This window comes from Buteo buteo, chromosome 21, assembly GCF_964188355.1.
Source record: "Buteo buteo chromosome 21, bButBut1.hap1.1, whole genome shotgun sequence".
Lineage (NCBI taxonomy): Eukaryota > Metazoa > Chordata > Aves > Accipitriformes > Accipitridae > Buteo > Buteo buteo.
This window is the reverse complement of record NC_134191.1, coordinates 21461775-21481202: the sequence shown is the minus strand read 5'-3', so window position 1 is coordinate 21481202 and position 19428 is coordinate 21461775. Positions and strand designations below refer to the sequence as shown.

Below are 19428 nucleotides of genomic sequence, written 5' to 3'. Positions count from 1 at the left end.
TAACTTGTGATAGGATGAGAGGAAATGGCCTCAAATTGTGGCAGGGGAGGTTTAGATTGGATATTAGGAAACATTTCTTTACTGAGAGGGTTGCAAGGCATTGGGACAGGCTGCCCAGGGAAGTGGTGGTGTCACCATCCCTGGAGGTGTTCAAAAAACACATAGACAAGGCACTTTAGGACATGCTTTAGTTGGCACGGTGGTGGTGGGTTGACGATTGGACTTGATGATCTTAAAGGTCTTTTCCAACCTAAATGATTCTATGATTCTATGTGGGCAAAAGCAGATAACGTGTCACGTAAAGATTTAATTTAAGAGAACAAAGATCTCAGGAATATTCAAAGCTTAGCAATGCAATTTGGTTTTGTAGGTTCAAGTTTTACTATGCAACATTTTGGAATTTATTTAGAAAATGAGTATTAGATGAACAAGCATAAAGTCAAACTAAGATTTTACAGGCGACTACTTTGTCAAGTTACCACATTTTACATTTAAGACTAACTATTGATGCTTGCCTTCCTGAGGAGTTGAAAACACTGGTTTATAAATGAATTCTTCAATTTTTTTCAATATCTACACTACAGCTTTTTTCCTGTTGTGATAATTTGTTGGGGGGTGATTTCTGGCTTCAAATTTGAACAACACTAATCACAAATTCTTTAAGGAAAAAGCACACGTTTTAGGCTATAGAATTGGTACGTCTGACTAGTACTGTTTGTGTTAATATATTTTTCTTTTCTAGTACTGAAGAACATGGAAATCTCTTAAGATTTTTCAGAAGCCTTTCATCTTATGCTGAGTGGTATGAACATCGTAGGTGCACCTTCCTACATTTCAAGGTAGTGTCTATCAAGCCTTTATATATCAGTACTATATTTAGTTCTTTAAGTGATTCATTAAGACAGAGAAATGGAGGTCAAACTAGCACTCTTTAGTGAAGTGTGGGAATCCTAATTTTTTATGTTGTGGAGAAGAGAGTATTAGCTAAAGATTTTTGTGTTGTATTCAAGGGGCAATGCCCTTGCTTGGTATTTGTCTTGATTTTTACCATGCTATTGCTGTGTTCCTCTTACATGGGGGGAAATAAGAAAATCTGTGCCTTTCTGTGGGGCAGTAAGACAGTTTTTCATCGATATTACATTTCATTTTGGAAAAAAAAAGGGTAAAAGAAGAAATTAAAGGAAAATAACATTTGTAGTCTTTGGCATTTAAATGTTCTGAAGGACTGGATCTGTCTCTCTTGAAAATGTGGCAGCATGTGTTTGGGCGACAGCACTTTCAGTTCTGAAGTGTTTTACTTGAATGGGAAACAAACTGTTCTCACTCTTAACTGGAACATAGTATTTGAACTTTTAAATTACCATTATTTGGCTTGTTTGCTTTGTCTTTGTACTGGCTTTAAGATAAACAACTAAACCTTGGAGTAAAAATACTGCAGTCTTACAGACACAGAATGTCTTATATGATGCTTAATGCTGGAGGAAGATGTTTAGCTGCTTAATTGTGTGTGGGTTTTTTAGTTCAGTTTTATTTAGCTCAAACATTTACTGTCATTAAAGTTGGCACCATCTTTGCTTTTCAGCTGTAGTATGAAGTGGGAACTATTTTGTTTCCTACTTTTTGAAACTTTTAGGCCTTTCTGAGTTCTGTGCTAGATTAATCAATTTCTATTATCAAATCAACCAGATTAAAGAAAAAGTGCTAATTTCTGATAATGTTAAAAAAAAATAATATCAAAACCTGTCCTCAGCCGAGTAATAAACTGATGTTGTTTAATCCTGCTGGTTGTTGTATAAGGACTTTTCTTTAATCCTTCCATAAAGAAGGTGGAGCACCAAGGGCTTTATGGCTTTGTGGTGTAGGGTTTTTTGATTGTTTTTTTTTTTTCAACTTCACTTGATGCCTTCTGATCCTTAGATCAGCCTCATGACAGCAGTCACTGTGATTTCTGGGACAGTGATTCAGTGAACTGTTGTAAATATTTCTCATTTTAAAATTCAGTACAAAAATGAAAAAATAGAAAGGAGGTAGTTCTGGAGATTATTTTAAAATTGTGTGTATCTTGTGTGCAGTTATGAAAAGTATTTGTTGAGACATTGAGTGTAAACAATGAAGGGATATATTTATTGCTAAAAGGTGTGTGAAAATAAGTTCACTGAAGACATATTACAAGTTTGTTTATATTACAAATATCCTTTCTAAAGGTATTTTTCTTTCCATGGACAAAGATGCTGTTGAGAAAGGCAAGTCAATTTGGGACAATATTTATCATGTATGATTCACTGTGTGCTTAGGAAGAGGTTTTTAGGCCTTCTTATTTCTGCTAGCATTAGTAATGATTTCATTTAGAAGACTTTCTGAGGTTTAAGAGAATTAATTAAAGTGTTCAATTAATAAAGCGTTTAAAGATGAAATCTGACAATTCTAATAACCAGATTGCTGAGGAGAATGTATATTTGTAGCTTAATATTCTGTAGTAATTTGTGTGAAAGCAAGTAGAAGTATGCTTTTAACATATGCATAAAAACAACTGAAGAGTCTTATCCTGTTAATATTCACACATGGACAGCATGAAAAAATGAGTCTGTAATCTTTGTGTATTTTTTTTTTCCTACCTGCTTGCTAGACTTCAAGTATATAGGCAAGTAACCATGCACAGTATTGGAGAGAAGACTATTTGGGGTGGGGTTTTGGGTTTATAATTTTTGTAATATTTTGTTATTTAAAAGAAAATTACCAAGGCTGTTAATATAGAAATAGACAGTGCTTCTAATGTTTTTCTTACAGGGTAGTGTAAGAACAGGGAAAGGTAGATCTTTTCTGTTTGTTTTGGTACTTGAAAGGAATAATGTAGAAGTGATTGAATACTTCAAATAATAATGAATGTTTGAGATGAATGACAATTGCAAGTTTCAAGCAAAGCTGGACAGCACTGTGTTTCTAAAAAATTGACTGTCACAAATAGTAGTTTTGTAGTGAGAGTTTTCCCAGTTAACAACAGTAATGGTGGGATGGATAACTTGGATTATGCAAAAAAAGCAATTTAAAATACACATTGATTTGACTGTGAGCAGGCTTTCCAAGAAAGCAGGGGCAGATTTAGGTTGGTGTGAGTAGAGCAATGTTCAGCTGTAAGCATTTTGTGCTCTTCATTATATACTCCTTGACATTGTGCTTCAGCAGTTGCAGCATTTTACTGAAGCAGGTTAGTCTACAACTTGCATGCTTCACACACACACAAAATCAAGAGTTGAGCGTACCGTTACTACCTTCTGCTGCTGCTCCTCTCTTCTACTGAAAAAATCTGCAAGGTAGTGCTTTAAATAGATTTTTGAAGAGGTGAGCAAAATGTCCCACAAGTGTTTTGTATGGCATTACTTGTATGGCAGGTCTTACTGTATTGCCACAGTAAATATTATGTCTGCAAAATGGATTTACAACTGCAAATAATTTTCTGATTTAGGTGCGCCTTTAGTCTGCTATGAGGCTAAACAACTGAAGCATGTTGGCATTGCTGGAAGAGCAGATTGTCGAAGTGCATATTGATAAACAAGAAAAGAAATTCAAGTTTTATTGGAAATACAGAACAGAGATGAGTGATAGGAAAAAAAATAGAATGGTGTACATTCAGCTTGATATTAGTACTGGTCACACAAATAGAAGGCAAAATATCCTGCATGCTGAAGCCCTTCTCACTTAGTGTTTTGATGGATTAATTTGCTATAAACGAGGAAGTAAATTAAAACATATCAGAGTAAATTATTGCCTGCATGAGGCGTTCAGAAGGTACAAGTTATCTACTTTCGTTTGCTCACAAAATATTAAGAGCATTAATTAGTATTACTGTTCATATTTAGTACTTTTTCAAAAATATGTACAACATTTTAATGTAAAATTAATAATGTGCTAGTGGTTAGGTCTTAGAATGTTTACATGTATGTATGTATTACATAAATGTGCATATATTTGTGTATACGCATAATTGTTTTCATAGGAAGAGTGTTGGTGATATTTACTGATCCTATTAATACCGGAAAGAGCTTTATTTAGTAATAATGATTTGTGATGAGAATAAGATCAGAGGCCGCTGCTTATGTAATGTTACTACACTTAGACTTCCAGCTGTGTTTTCTCCATCTTAGGCATTTGTCAAAAGAGGCTTCAGAAAATTGGTGGCTTTTATTTTTTCCTAGTATAAATTTGGCTTGAAGTTGGAATGTATTTTTACATGCTTTGGGGTTATTTTTTACCTTTTGCTAAAAACCTGGGAACATCAAAATTTTATGACTTACACGAGAAAATGAAAACCAAGTATTATTCTCACTGTTCGGCTTGGTTTTTTCTCAGTTGTATTAGACAATGGAATTTCTTTCTTGTTATACCAAATAACTTAAAATGGAAAATATTGGGGATTGCTATGTCCTTCTTGGGTGATAGGTTCAGGGCAAAAATATTTTTGTCCTGCATTTCAGAACTGCATCTTCTTTCCAGAAAGATGAGCTCACAGCTGATGCTTGACATAGTTACTTAAAAAGTGACTGAAAGTCAGTTGGGTCTCAACACTCTTAGTGGCAGAGCATCAGTATGTTCAGAATTAAGTGTGCACTTAATTCCCCATAGCACAAGCACTAACAAATCAAGGCTTAGCTAAATAAGATAAATAAAACTAATACAAAATATCTTGTAAAATCAGTATTCTAGATGTAGTGATACATCATCATGCATTTGATACTTCACTATTTCTACAAATTAGGAATCTATACTAGCTTCAAAATTAGTATGAAGTCGATCTGGTAATGGTAACTAGCACACTTTTGGCATTCATTTATCTGAGGAGTTTACGCCAGCAGTAGGTATTCCAGGGGAGAAACTGAAAATGAAATGTCAGAAATGTATAGTTGTGTAATTAAAAACATTGCATCCTGTATCAGTTATGTCTAGTTTTAGGTGAACTGACTGTTGAGGCCTGCACACATCAGTTTGTGTTGCTAATATGCTGCATGGCTTAAAGTAGTTGAGTGAAATGATGCCAGTTTAATTTGCTTGAAGTTAACACTATTTTTAGATTAATGATAGAATCAACTTTTCTTTTTAATTTAAAGATCTGATTTGATTTTTCCCTAAGGAGCGAAAGTATTGTTGTACAAGGGTACATCATCTTCGCACTGACATCTAGCTGAAATCTTACTTATTTACAGGTAAAAACATTAATTCAGCTTTGCTGTTAATTATATTGTCACACATTTCCTTGTCAAGAAAAATCAGTGGAAGAAGGCTTGGTCTACATCATCTGTTAATAGCAAAAATACTTGGAGTCATATTATGCTGTACTTTGACCGTTGTATTCAAATGAGAACCTGGTGTTGCAAAATTAACTCTTGTGAGTACAGCTGAGCAAAATTCATATATTTCAATTAAAAATAACTTGTGTAAAAATAAAATAGATATATAATATATACACACACACTCTTAGATTATTTTGATAGCTATAGTAGAAGGAGATTTAACACATCTTTGAGAAGTTCCACTTGCTATGTTGCTTTGTACAGTAAGCCTAAATAGGAATTACTCTCATTTTCCACGAACCAAGTTTTTAAGGAAGATTTAATGCAGTTAAACTTTGAGAAGTTCTATTTCTAAACATAACTTTCCTTTTGTATGCAACTTCATCCAATGCACTTTTGAAGGTCAGCTGGAAAAGTTTCATTTCAGGTTAAAAAAATGGGATTGGAATTAAGATGTAGCTTGCTGAAAGAATGTTTTGCATTTATCCGAAAGTAAAATGTAGTGATTATTCTGGGTACTGGTGAAGAATGTGAACAAGCAGTTACTTGTGTGGTTTTCACCTACACGTAAAGAATATGTGGTCAAATAAAAGATGAGAAGGTAAGTGTGTGTGTATATGTATTTTTACACTTTACACTTTCATTAACAGAAAAGATTCTGAAAGCATGGGTGACATTGTAACTACTAAATAAAGTGGCTGTGTTGAAATAGTTATTTCAGAGGAGAACCACATTTCAACATAGTAAAAGGTTCTGGGTCTGCAGGAAAAATGGCATTAGTAAGGGAGAGGATAGAAATGTGTAAACAGAGGAAAAAGAATGATCTGTTACCATGTTTAAGTTTTGGCATGTATAATTACATAAGTGGTGGCTAGTAGTATGTTCCTACAGGCAGTGTTCTCAAGCAGGAAAAAGCATTAACATGCTTTGCCAAGAGGATCGGATTGCCTTCCATCCTTATCTCATCCATACGTGTGCGGATGTAACGTGTGTTATTAGATTTGCAGAATGTGTCATCGGTGATTGTAGTAATATTGTTGTACTGCAAAATAAAACAATTTTTATAAATAAACAAGCACACACATATATACACACACCCCCATATATGTTGAAGAATTTTCAAACTTCAGTTTTATTCCTCTTACCCTCCCATTTTTTTGTAATTGGGATTGATTTGTGTATACTGTAGATATGTAGGAATCAAGTCTCTTCAAACCAATCAATGAGCTGGTAAGCAGTTTGAGGTGGTTATTAGTGTTTGAAATGTATTGTTGATTAAAAGATTATTGCTTATTTTTGCCAATTCCTATCCTTGATATACAGAAAGTAACGAGAAATTCTTGCACGGTAACTAGCTTACAAAAAACTTCTGATCACCAAATGGTTGTGGCCATACAGATTAGAGGTAAATTGTTTTATTTGGAGGTGCATTAGACAACTGTACCACAACTGCAGTCTGAACTGTTTTAAAAGACAGTGGGTTTGGTTTGAAGTATGTAACTAATGAGGCTCTTAGTAATAGAATGTTAAGGAATTACTTCAAAAATACCTGAAGGTGAAGAATACGCAGACTTTCCGGTAAATTAAGGGGAACAGATTCCAGTGCGTTATGTCCTAAGTAGAGGTAGGCCAAATTTGTCAGCTTCTAACAGAAAGAAAGAGAGATTATTAATGCTGATATTACTTACTTGAGGTTAAGTAACTTGTGCCTTTTACAAGACATCAGTATTTTTTTTTCTGATCTCATAGAAAGCCTGTAAAGTGGTCTAACATGAAACATTGTTTTGCTGTGAATGTTTAATTCTGTTGTATCAAGAAACTCTTAGGAGTTTCAGTAACAGGCCTTCTATGTTTTGGAAATTTCAGTGCCAGCTTATTTGTTATAAAACTCAAGACCACTCTAAAGCTATACCCTTGTTTATTAGTATTTATGTGTCCTCAGAACTGTATTTGAGCCATCAATTTTGAATCAAGTTTTTCTATGCATGTAAGAGAGAACGGAAGTAGATAACATATTTCATAGAAATTTTTTTTTATATGACTGAGAGTGAGTGTGCAAAGGACTATTATTCCAAAGTGCCTTAAAGCCAAAACAAAAGCTGGAAAGCTTCTTCATCGCAGTTTGTTTATTAGATTACAAAAATACGGAAGAATTCATTTGGTGGTATCCTGGATAGTCTGGTTACTAATTTTATTTACTTTGGTTATTTAAATTATTGTCTTTTACTTACCTTGAAAGCATTTGCTTTGATTCCTCTGCTCTTGATTCTATTTTGATTTGCATTAAATGTTGTTAGTTTGGGAGGTAGAACAGGAAGTTTTATAAGTCGATTTTCAGCAAGAGAAAGTTCTTCCAATAACAGAAGCTTTGAAAAGGCTCCATCTTCTATTTCTTCTATCCTATTTCCACTAAAATCAATTCTTCTCAAGGTAGCTTCACACAAAAGAAATGAAAATCTAAATACTGAATTTATAATTACATGGCTTGTGAAATATGTATGGTTGTATATGTTGAATGTTACACTGTTGGCTGCACTATCCTAATTGTGATCTACAAATATAAATACTATTAAAATAGGAATAAAATCCACATTTGGATTTCCTCATGGTCTTAAATTTAAAAAAGTAATAATAAGGAAAATATTCTGAATCCTTCCTTTTTTTTCCTTCGAGACAACATGATTTCAGATGTTCATAGAATTTGTCATGTTGTAGAGTAAGATAGCTGGGAGACATATCCCTGGAGCATCTGAAGGAAAAATAATACTTGGTCATTTAAGACTGGATGGGATGCAGAGTTAAATTTTATTTTTAGCTATCTGCTCTTTCTCTGATTGTGTGGGAATATTAAGATGAATACATGAGCCAAAATGGGTTTCCATATTGCCTTCATAGTTCCTGTTCTAATAGAAGCATTGAATTAAATAAGTAATACACATAATGAAATCTAGCAAAGCGTAAAATCTATCTTACTTTCGTAATCTTGGCATACTATTAAGGGACAACAACTTCAAATATACTATCAGATAAACAGAAATTAAGATTTGAACATTACTTACTAATGTCAGCAAAATCTGAGACTGCTATCCTTTTTATTTTGTTAAATCGTGCATAAAGATATGCTGTTTCCTTTGGCAATGGGGGTACAGCTTCGATGTCTATTTCCTCGCAGTATACTGATCCGCTTAAACACACACAGAGCAGACAAGTGGGTAAATCTGAAAGCAGATTATTTTGAGTAGACAGTTAAAAGTTATTCAACTAGCTTAAGCTTGAACATTCAAAATAGAATTTTCTCTAGTATCTTGTAAGATTTAAAAAAATCTATTGCCATCAAGTTCTGAAAAGATGTAAAATTTTGAACTTTTTTGAGTTTTGTATTCTATTATGCATAATTTTCCTGTGTATATTCTCTGTTCTTATCTGAGCATGTTTTGAAATGCTATTAATCGATCTTAATTCAGCTTTGTTCTTTAATTGGCTTAGAGTATTGTGAATATGACAACTGGAACTCTGTGGGCATGTTAAAAGTCATCTTTAGAACCACTCTTTTGGAAAGAGAAATCCACTCAGGAGAAACATCTAGTAGTGCATACATTGCATTGGAGCATTTCTGGCAGGGTCATGTATACTCTGTGTTACTCCTAGTTACTATTTTGTCTAATCCTTGTTATAAAAACTCCAGCAATGATTATTATGTAAGTACTTTAGGCAATCTGTTCTATTTTTTTTATAGCTGTTATTTTAAGTAGTGAGAGAAACTCTGTACCTTTTTTAATGCAGTTTAAGCCCATTATGGCTTGTCCCATTCCTCATAGACATTACTAGAGTATTAGTAATTTCTGCTTTGCATTAATCCTGTATGATAGCAATATTAAAATACATATAACGAATATGGCTTTCAATCCAGTTTAGTCATCACTGCTATCTGATCTAGTGTGTTTTCTATATTGTGAGATTTTTGGTTAGCTTCCAAATTGGTCTGTTTGCAGTAGAGAGTAGTCTCATACTGCTAGGTAGTTTATTATCAGTATGCAGTAAAATAGGATCTTCTGCAACCAGTGAAGAGTTACAGAAGTAGCCAGTCAATACTGGGAAGCCAACCCAGTATGTATAGAGTAATTCTTTTTTTCTTACAGAGGTACTGTATAGAATAGAATTGAGGTTTTGAGCTTTAGCTTTGTGAGTATTACCATTTGTAAGACTTACAGTTCTGCCCTGCCCCATTTGCCTCTTTTGATTTAGTGTCTTGTTTGTCATACGCTAGAGTGTAGGAAATGGAAAATGATTGTGAAACAATGTTGTCACTATTTAAAAGGCAACAGTTTTTATGCTTGTCTGTGACTAGAAGCTCTGGTGTTCTTACAGATTTGTTATGCTTTTGATGGGGGCTTGTTGACAGATGCTATTCGGCAATAACTAGCCTTGATTAAACCTTTGGTAGAGATTGACACTCCAGTGGTCTTGCTGAATCATCAGTTGTTTTTGGAAGTTTAGATCACAGATACACCTGAAATATATGTGTCTTCTTTTTTCAATGCTCACTTTGTTCAGCAGATAAAAACTTTGTTCCTTTCAAGTTTAGAAATCATTGTGACTCATTAGGAGAAATCTGGACAATATACCTCACAGCCTGTAGGAAACTTAGGCTAGTGAAGAAAGTTCCTGATGTATTTGAACCATTGACCTTCCTGATTATCAGATGTAAACTGTAAGAATAGCCAGTCCTTTGAAAAAATCTATTTAAGTAATTTAAATACATCATGTTCCATCATTACTTGATTAAACTATGGAACTCATTGGCATGTGTATTTTGTTTTTCTTGGTTGTCTTGCCTAACTTATATAATTTGGGTACATCTCTACAGCAAATATGACTGGGTAAGTCTGTAGAGATTCTTAAAAGCTGTGCTTTGTGTATTAGGAGTTTACCTGAGGATCCTTTAAATTTTTTCAGCCTGCTCCATCACAAGTTAGAAGACTTTCCACAGGAGATATGAAAGATATTCATAAATGAAAAGATTAATTCTATATCCCTTGTCATCATTGGTATATTAAATTTTCATATTAAAATATGTTCTTTTGGAGAGCTTAAATGTTACAGTATTCATATCAATTAACTTACTTGTATCCTTTGTTGGTGGTACATTACGTTCGCTGTCATCCCCTTGCAGTCTTAGGGAAGTGTCAAGAGAAACATTTGTTCCATCCTTTGTGTGAGAGCAAATGTTATTTAGAAAAAAAACAACAACAAACAAAAAACCCGCAGAGTATTACAAGGATCTGAAATAGCATGTCTTTTAAAAATGAACCTCCTACAACATAGTTCCTTATGACATTTAATTTTTAAAATCACATCAGTCATCCAGTGTATAAGAGTATGTATTACCCCTTTTGTACATTAGCTATTCACTTTGAAAGGCAAGAAGGGAAGGTGGTGTTTCTATTGTTCTTTAGAAAAGTAAAGTTCTGTAGGAAAGAACAGTAGACACAAAATAAAAATAGAGAGAGAATATAGACTGTGTGGTGGGGTAGGAGTATGTAAGATGGGTGTCTACAAAAACCTGGAGTTCTGAAATCAGAAGATTTGGCATATCATGCAAAATTTGATAGGATTCTTGTGAATATAAGTTGTGGGTTTTTTGTTTTACCCAAATAATCTCAGTAAAATAACATTTTCTTGCATTTAAAGTTATTCAGAATTCCCTGTTGAGATAATCATTGCATCTTTTCAATTGCAGGACAACTTAGTTTATAAACATGTTCCTTTTAGGTATTGGCTGAAATTTAGCAATTAATTTCCATTAACTGCACTTAAGGCTCTTTTAAGACCTGGGCTGCTAACAGAAAGGGCCTTTTGTGATGCAGAAAATGGTAGTCAAGTTTTCATTGAACACTGTAGGAATTTTAGAGAATTACATACTATTTCTAGAATTATAGTATATGTACAGTGGGTTATACTATGATTTGCATGTATTAAAATTAAGGGGTTTTTTTATGATGACTGTGGCAATTGTTCTTGGCTAGCATAATTTGTTGTCTTTTTTGATGGGGAATATTTGTAGGACAGAGTAAGACAATATGCTTTTTGGTCTGTGTGGCTATTGAAAACACATGGAGAAAAGTACATTATCGGGTGTGGAAGATGTTTTTCTTTAAATGTGCTTAAGGATCAGGACCTGGCAGGAGTATGGTCCCCTGTTGAAGAGAGCTTCTTATGCACTGTGAGTGCTCACAAGTAAATCAATTTTATTTTATTTTATTTTTTAAATTCTTCCCCCTCTGCCCCCCCATTCAGGCATGTAGCACACAGATAGATAGTTCTTCCACAAGAGCAGTGTGAAAGTAGCACTATCTGTCAAGTTACTTTTGATACAAGCTTTGTTTTATTTAGTATTTGGTTGCTTGTATATGCTTTACTGTGGGAATTTTTGTATTCCACAAAGTAAAACCCTCAAGCTTGACATAAACCCTGAGATAGAAATATCTTGGCTAGCCTCCGTCATTTTGACCCCTTTTTAGCCTGTGAATCATCCATCCCTTGGCTCTTCCCTGCATCTGTCTATCCAGGCTATGGCTCTCTTGTTTGGGATACGTTCATTTGCTCTAGTAAGACTTCTATACCCAAGTTAGAACGCTGGCAACAGTTTAGCAGTTGCAGCATGAAACTTCTGTGTAAGGCAAGAGCTTTTGCAGTGTTGGGTGTAGAAAAGCTGGGAGGTATGAGCTGAACAGTTAGACTCAAGCAGCAAATCTTACAGAAGGTTTCTGCAAAAGTGTTTAGCTTGCATAGATATGTCGATTAGGTATGTGAAGACATGGTCCTTGACTGAGGTATCCATGCCAGTAGAGACTTCTGTGTATGTGGACTTACAATAGAACAACTGCACTTCTATTGTTGTATTTATTTGTCTCATAAAGGACACTTTTAATATGCTTGTATGAAAAACATGTTTGCTGACACAGCATATCTGTACCAGGTGTAGGTTTCTAGTACAGTACCCTACTTGAGATGTGATCTATGAAAGACTATGCATTTGCAGAATACAATGTATGACTAATTTCTGCAAGTGGGAAATGTCAACAAAAATTAAAACTTATTATTTTCAGAATACCATTAAAGCCACAAAATTAAACAACAGATTCCCCCCCCCCAAAAAAAAAAAAAAGTATAAATAACCAATATATTGGAAGTATTTCCTGGTCAGCTACAAAAACTCCTAGCTGTGGAGTATCAGTGCAGAACATTGTTTGGATTATAACCACAGGAAGTTCATTAATTACATATGTAAGGAATGCACTGAAGGAATATTGGCCTACTTACATACTTAAATTCCACCTGCCTCTTGCACTTTACTCCACAGACATGAATTACCCATACAAAACCACATTAACATTTTACATCTAAATACTTTAACCATCTTAAAACTTCTGCAAAGTAATTGATTCATCTTTATGGCATACAAAGGTCTATAAAGCTGATGGTTTATATTAAATGGAATTAATTAGTCCAGATACAAGACAGTGTCTAATTGGATGGTTCTGTTGTGGAAATTAAGATTTCATGTTTTTAAAGTTCTAATATTTTATTCAATACTCAGGAGGCTGTGGTTTCAAATGGTAATCATTGTAATACATTTTGCTTGGCTAACCTTTTCCTTAGTGGTAGGCTGAAGTTCACTTTGTTTTGTTGATCGTTAACACAAAATCCTCTTTCTAACTGTGTGTTCAAGTGCACAGTAAGGAGTTAAATTTGTCATGCAAGATAGATTTCTAACTGGGCATGTTTGAGGAAATTGTTGGCATGTATTCCAGTTACAGTTAACACTTGAAATATTCTGGGAGTTGGAACTTGCAATAAATGAATAGAAAGTTTGTTTGTGCATCCCATGGTTTAAACTGGGAACACTAGAACTTGTATAGATGTATTTGTTGCACATAAGGAACTAATTTATTATTTTGCAATGAAAACATGTCATTGGAGAACTGACCTGATGGAAATAATGACCGACTGCATTCCTAGAATTATCCTAAGCAGAACTGTTGGCCTTCGGAAGACCTCTAGTTTATAGCACTGCCAGTAGAGACTTTGATTAGTCTGTGGCGCATCTGTTGGCACCATTTCCTTGTAGGTATAATCCTTATTGTTCTTTTACTGAAACAGCATATTCTCATTAGAATGATTTTAGTAAAGAATGTCATCTGATGCTGTGCCTAACTAGTTAAAGTTAACACTTCTAGTATTTTTTTAAAACTTACTCAGTTGTGAGTGGATAGCCACCTATTAGTTAAGAGTTATTTAAATGATCTCTTTTTCACAGGTTTATGAAAATGTGTTACTTCATCACTGTGGCAGATATCAGATTTAAAAATACCTTAGACGTTTTTGAGTGTAAATATGTAGCTGCTATTTTTAGTCTAACAGTGGAAAGCTATAATATAAGTAGAATTGGGAAAATATTAAAAAGGTATACAGAAGTAATTTTTCTATACATGTGCTGCAATTTTTTACTTATACTAATTAACTTTTGCTGTTGTCTTTTTTTTCTTGTTTATCTTACTAAATTATTGTAACAAGTACAGTTAATGAAAACTTCCTTGAATTTATTAATACTTGGTTGTTCCCGTTTTGTTTGGATATGTGGTATTTTCCTTGGCAACTAGTTTTTGGGCAATCACTGTTAGTTTTTCTTCCATCTGCCTGGTCAGTGTTGTATCTCATTCTCTTGATGTATATCATTTAGGTCCTGTCAGAGGCAGTCTGAACAGAGGTAGGAGGTTTTTAACTGTCCCTGTCAGCTGAGGCTGTTGTACTTCGTTTAACTCTGTTTTTGTGTCTTCTGCTTAAGTGTTTAAATTAACAGGCGTGTATGTGGAGCATGCAGCAAAAAGTTCAGAATTGATCGTTTGGGGGTGCTGGTGAGTGCCGTGAGGTATAATCTTTATTGCTACCTTCAAGACTCTCAAAGTGTTAATGTAGTTGACCAGTGCAGGACTGGATATTCTGTAGTAGTCCAGAACTGCTGAACTGTTGAGTTGCAAAAAACCCAAACAACCCACCCCTGAAAAACCAAGGCAAAAAATTTGATAGTTTGGTAAGTCAAAAGAGAAACTGTGGTTTATACTGGCAGGTTATGTCCAATAAAAAGTACTGTTTCAAGTATTACTTTGATACGTAAAAAAACCCACCTAAGTAACATTATCCTTGTTTTTAAACAAACTTACTGTGTTAATACAACATTACTCAAACTGTTGAGCTAGTATATCACATTCTTGAAACTCTTACAACAGTAGGCACAGAACTACAGCAGAGTTAAAAATGATGCTTTACTCTTTATTTGTGAAAGACTATCTTTTGTGGGTTTCTCAAACTGTAGCAAGGGTAGTATTTTTGTGATTTTAATTTGAGTGGCTTTCCTGATGTCTGAAACCATTGTATGTTTTGCTATTATTATAAGACTTTTCAATAAAACTTGCAAACATGCATGTAACACCTTATTCATATAATGCTTAGCAGTTAAAAATATTAAACTGGTAATATAAATAAAATACCTTTCGTAAATCCTTGGATTGCATTTCATAATCTTGTTGGATCAGGCTTCCCATGGTAACATCTGTATCATAGTCATAAAACTGGAGTGATTCTTGCTGTATAGGTGGTGCTGAATTTACCAAAGGTACAAACACAAACAAAAAAAAAGTAGTCTGCAAAGTCTTCATTCTTGCATGGAACAATGTATCTGGCTTTCACTGAGCTGGTGAAGATCTGCTTGTGTGTTAACTATGGAGAATACTTTCTTTGTGACTGGAAATGAAAATGCAATCCGTCAAAACAATATTTAAAGCCTAGAGGACTAGTTGGCAGGGGTTTCTAACGCATAAGGAACATGGAACAACTTTTAACTCTTGATATCCTTTAATTAGACTCTAGCATTATAAAAACTTTTCTTAACAGGAAAAGAAACTGGGAAATAATAAACAACATTTTCCAACTAATAAAGAAAATATTTTCTTAATTGCATTTGCTTGTTTCCCAGTGTGTTATTTTTGTTAACAGCAAGAGGATTTTGTAAAGCATTTTATGAAACATTTGGCATGTATGTAGCTGAACTAATTAAAACGAGAGAGATTCAAATGCGTTTTTCTTGGTTGTCAAAATAATGGTTTTCAAACCTAAATGCTCTATAACAGTAAACTCTCATTGTCTTTGTCTTTAAATTTGAAAGTAAACAAGAGAAGATAGCACCCCCTCAATATTTTACAGGTTGTACACTTTTCAGGCAGGGGGAGGAGGCTACAGACATAATCTTTAAAACATTTTAAATACACATGCAATACTTTTTAAAATAAATCTTTACACTGCATTTTTTCCTGTTTACTGTAATTAAGTGTTTTATGTAAGCTTTAGGTTAATATACTTATAGGAAAAAAGTCCACCTACCGTTTTAGCAGATCCAAAGTTCTTCTGTGATTGTCATAAAACCAAATATTCTTATCTATAGGTTAACCTAAAGTAGATTGATAAAAGGCTAAAGTTATGAATTACATCCAAATTGTTGAAATGAATACCCTCTCAAAGTTTGACAGTCTTAAAAGTGCTTTCCATGGGGTAAAAAATGCTTTGCCAGCATTCTTTCCCTAGGGTAAGAGGTAATATCCTGGAGCAGGGGGGTTGTACTTTGAATAATGTTTGTAAATGTTAAGTCTGTCTAGCTCATCCTACTTCTGATATTACTTGTTAAAATGGTAGCCTTCTGCTTTGTGACGATTTACTCTTTATAATTGCTAAGGCTTTTTCTGTAAATCAAATAATAATTGTGCAACTAGAGGTCTATAACAAGGCATGTGTTATCCATTTTGTGTAATGGTTTAGCTAAGAGACAAAGCAGCTGCTTTGTGACTGAGACAGAGGTAGAGCCAAAACATACGTATACTATATTAGTCACATTTTATGAGTAGTAAAATGTTTCGTTACAAGTTGTATATGTTTAGAGAAGTTTCACCTAAGTATGAAATGGAAACTTTTCAGTCTGAATGGTTTTGGAAAGAAAAAATACTTTTTAGAACTTTGTGTGTGTGTGTTGAGATTTTCATACAATTAATTCATGTCTAAATGCTTTGAGTGACTTGTTAGACAGTTTATTGAAAAATCGGGTTCACCATAAATACTTGTTTTGAGTAAAGTTCTGTGTCAGTTGTGTAGATAACTTAGTAAACACTGTCCAGGTGTAGAGTTTTCATCTGAACTACAAGCAGTAGTTTTCTGGATTTCTAATGCATTTCTTCCTCCCCCATACTTTTCCTTATTATGTATTTTTGGCAGTCAGTACAAATGGGAGCCAGATGACCAACTTGAAAGTTTACAAAGTAGCTTTTTTGAGTCTTTAAAAAGTATGTAGCAATAAAATCTATTGGGAGTATATTCAGATTTACATTTCTCTTTCATATTCATACTTCTTTTTTTCTTTTTTCTAGATAGCACTGTCAGCTAGAATAATGCTGGGGATAAACAGGGGACCTATTTGGTTAAGTTTTCTTGTGAGTGCTGCCTTGTTTAGAAACCAGATGTCTGTAGTAAATCTGCACATTGGAGAGTGGCTACAGCCATTTGCTCTCTAAACTTTTTTCCAGTTTATAATCAGTTGCCACTTTCTGAACTCATTAGGATTTTATAAAAATGTTTTTAGTTTAGCTTGTATGCAAATTAAACAACGTCACAATTTGGACTTAGAGCTTTCTCTAGGATAATGATTGCCATTTGTATATAACTGAAATGTAAAGGGAAGAGGCTCAATAGTAATGGAAATTGGACTCTGAATTACATTGGTTGCTGTTCTGCTGGAACAATAAGAACAACCGAAGTTTTGAAGTGGCTAGGTTGTTAAGGTGTTTTCTACTGCAGTACATAGGAACTTTCAGTCAGGAGTACTGTGTGTGATTGAAGGGGTGGATTTGCTGAGGAAAGGGACAAAAAAGTTGCAGTGTCAATGCCATCTTACCATCCCTCATGGTTTCATGCATGTTTCAGAAGTAGTGACAGCAGCTCTGCTTTGTACCTACCTCTTTCCAGCTGCCGCCCCGCCCCCCAAACATCCAGGTTAAGATTTCATTTGGCTCTGGGGCATCCATGTTTTTCCAATGCTTGAATGTAATCAAAGGGTAAATGTTCTAAGGGAAAAGTATTAAGTATTGAAGCTGAAAGCATGATATAAAATATTTTAAATACATTTGTTGTATTTTTATGAGAATTTATTTTGTAGGTACTGAAATCCTAGATTTCACAGCTACGTACATGGAATATCTTGGGAATAGCATATTTTTTTCTGTATATATGGCAATTTTTAAAAATTAGGGAAAATTACTAGATAAATGAGACCTTGAAAATTTAGGAAGTCTTCATGCAAGAAGGCTCTTGCTTGTTTTGATCTGCAAGAAGAGAAGAGGCTTTGTCAAGCTAGAAGACTTTAGTAACAGGTTCTGCAGAAAACACTGTCAAAAGTCTGTGTTCATCAGGGTCATGATTTCAGTGGTATGCTTACCATGGAAATGTCTAACGTATGTACTCACGGTTGTTATCCATGCACTTATAAGAAACTCATGAACACTTACAAATACATTTGAGGAGTGATATGTTAAGTAATTACTTTGGCATGATGTCATCAAGGTTTACCTTACAGTATAGTTTTCCTGTCACTTTAAACCGTCAGTGCCAAATAAAGTAGTAGTCCTGTCCTGTATTTTATCTGCTTGTCATCCCTTGTGCCAGGAAGAAGAAAAAGTATCAACAAATAATTTCAGATAAAAATTGTTTTTATCTGAACATATAACAGATGTTCATATCGGCACAAGGAAGGGGATGGTACAAGTGACTGCAAACAAGGAAGGGATAGTATTGCTTCTTTCAGCAGCAATGCTGCTTTATTCTTGCTCAAAATGACTTTAAATAATCACAATATCCAAATCATTTGAAATGAAAATGTGGTTCATATGCATTGGCAATAGGGAAGCTGATGGGAAGTATTCACTCTAGCAAGCAGAATGTGCTTTCTAGGTATTGTTAGTGCTTAGAAGTTTGATATATAGGTATCTGGTTACAAGGATCAATGTACTTAGTTGTTTCTTTTCTGAATACCTAAACAAGGTCTGTTGCTAACTAATTGAGCTCCAGGTTTTGAAGAAAGCCTTGATAATGTGTTCATGGCATGCTTTCTGATTTGTCAGATGTGCCTTTTTTTTTTTTTTACCCATGATATCTCATTTTCACTGACTGATTTCCCCACAAAATACTTTTATCTGAAATGTTAGGCATTTAAAATGGTTATTTTACTAATTGTCCTGAAACTGCATCCTGGCTTAAATTTGAATTGTAGTAATTTCCCTACAATTTTGTAAGGATATGAAATGTAGCTGAAGGTGTAAATGAAGTATAACACTTATTTACTTCTGGCAGAGGGAATCCAAGTTGGTCTAACAAGGGACACTTGCTCTCTGGATTCTGCTTTCGGAAAAACTTAGCTTTAAGGGAAAAGGGTTGCATACAGAGTAAATGTAAAATTGTTCCCCAGTGTTGCCTTCCATCAGGTTAGACAATGAAGAATAAAAGGCTTTTAGAAGAGGAAAAGAGAGAAGTTGAATGGGTATGGATGGCAGATGTAGGAAAGGTATGGGAGAGCAAGACAAAAATGAAGGTAACTATCCAAATTGTATGTGTTGCTGATTAAATCTTCTTCAGCATCTATGAAGGAATCTAACGTTTAGAACTGTTTATATGTCAAGAGCAGGTAAAGCAAAAAATCAAGCGGAAAATATCCTAGAGGAACTGAGGAAAGGTCTTGTTTTGCAGGCAGACAATCGGGTTTTGTGAATTATTTGAACTGGCTGATGTCCAGCTCAGTCTATTTATCTTGTACTTGAAGTGGCCTCATACATTCTGCCCTGCTCAGAGCTTCAGTATGACTAGTTCATTTCTGTTCTCACCTTTCTACTAACACTTCAAAAGACAGCTCAAAAAAGAAACCAAAGTTTTCCTTAAAAACTAATCACGCAGGTGCAGACTGCAAAAGCTGCCACGAGCAGTTCTTATCCATTTTTTGTTGCCAGAGAAAATGACACCAATTTAAATTGGAGGGCAATTCTCTTTATTT

The 19428-nt window shown here is 34.3% G+C and overlaps 2 protein-coding genes and 1 long non-coding RNA gene across 5 annotated transcripts in view; 2 read left to right on the top strand and 1 right to left on the bottom strand.

Moving 5' to 3' along the window:
• Positions 1-19428, top strand: part of CENPP (centromere protein P) — a 153832-nt gene that overhangs the window by 18147 nt on the left and 116257 nt on the right. For all 3 annotated transcript variants that reach the window (XR_012653817.1, XM_075052768.1, XM_075052769.1), the window contains exon 7: positions 743-839. Coding sequence is in view for 2 of the 3 variants with exons in the window: in XM_075052768.1 (XP_074908869.1) it covers positions 743-839 (97 nt within the window). In the remaining variant the exon portion in view is untranslated. The remainder of the gene's footprint in view (positions 1-742; positions 840-19428) is intronic.
• OGN (osteoglycin) lies at positions 2105-15976 on the bottom strand. The gene is made up of 7 exons (XM_075052766.1): positions 15726-15976; positions 14837-15089; positions 10410-10494; positions 8345-8503; positions 7517-7719; positions 6835-6930; positions 2105-6327 (listed from the first exon to the last, which is right to left on the bottom strand). The coding sequence occupies exons 2-7, from the start codon at positions 15002-15004 to the stop codon at positions 6157-6159; spliced, it is 882 nt and encodes a 293-aa protein (XP_074908867.1). The 5' UTR covers positions 15005-15089; positions 15726-15976; the 3' UTR covers positions 2105-6156.
• LOC142042639 (uncharacterized) overlaps positions 11775-19428 on the top strand; it is a 58251-nt gene continuing 50597 nt past the window's right edge. Inside the window, exon 1 of the long non-coding RNA XR_012653818.1 lies at positions 11775-13412. This is a non-coding gene — a long non-coding RNA (uncharacterized LOC142042639). The remainder of the gene's footprint in view (positions 13413-19428) is intronic.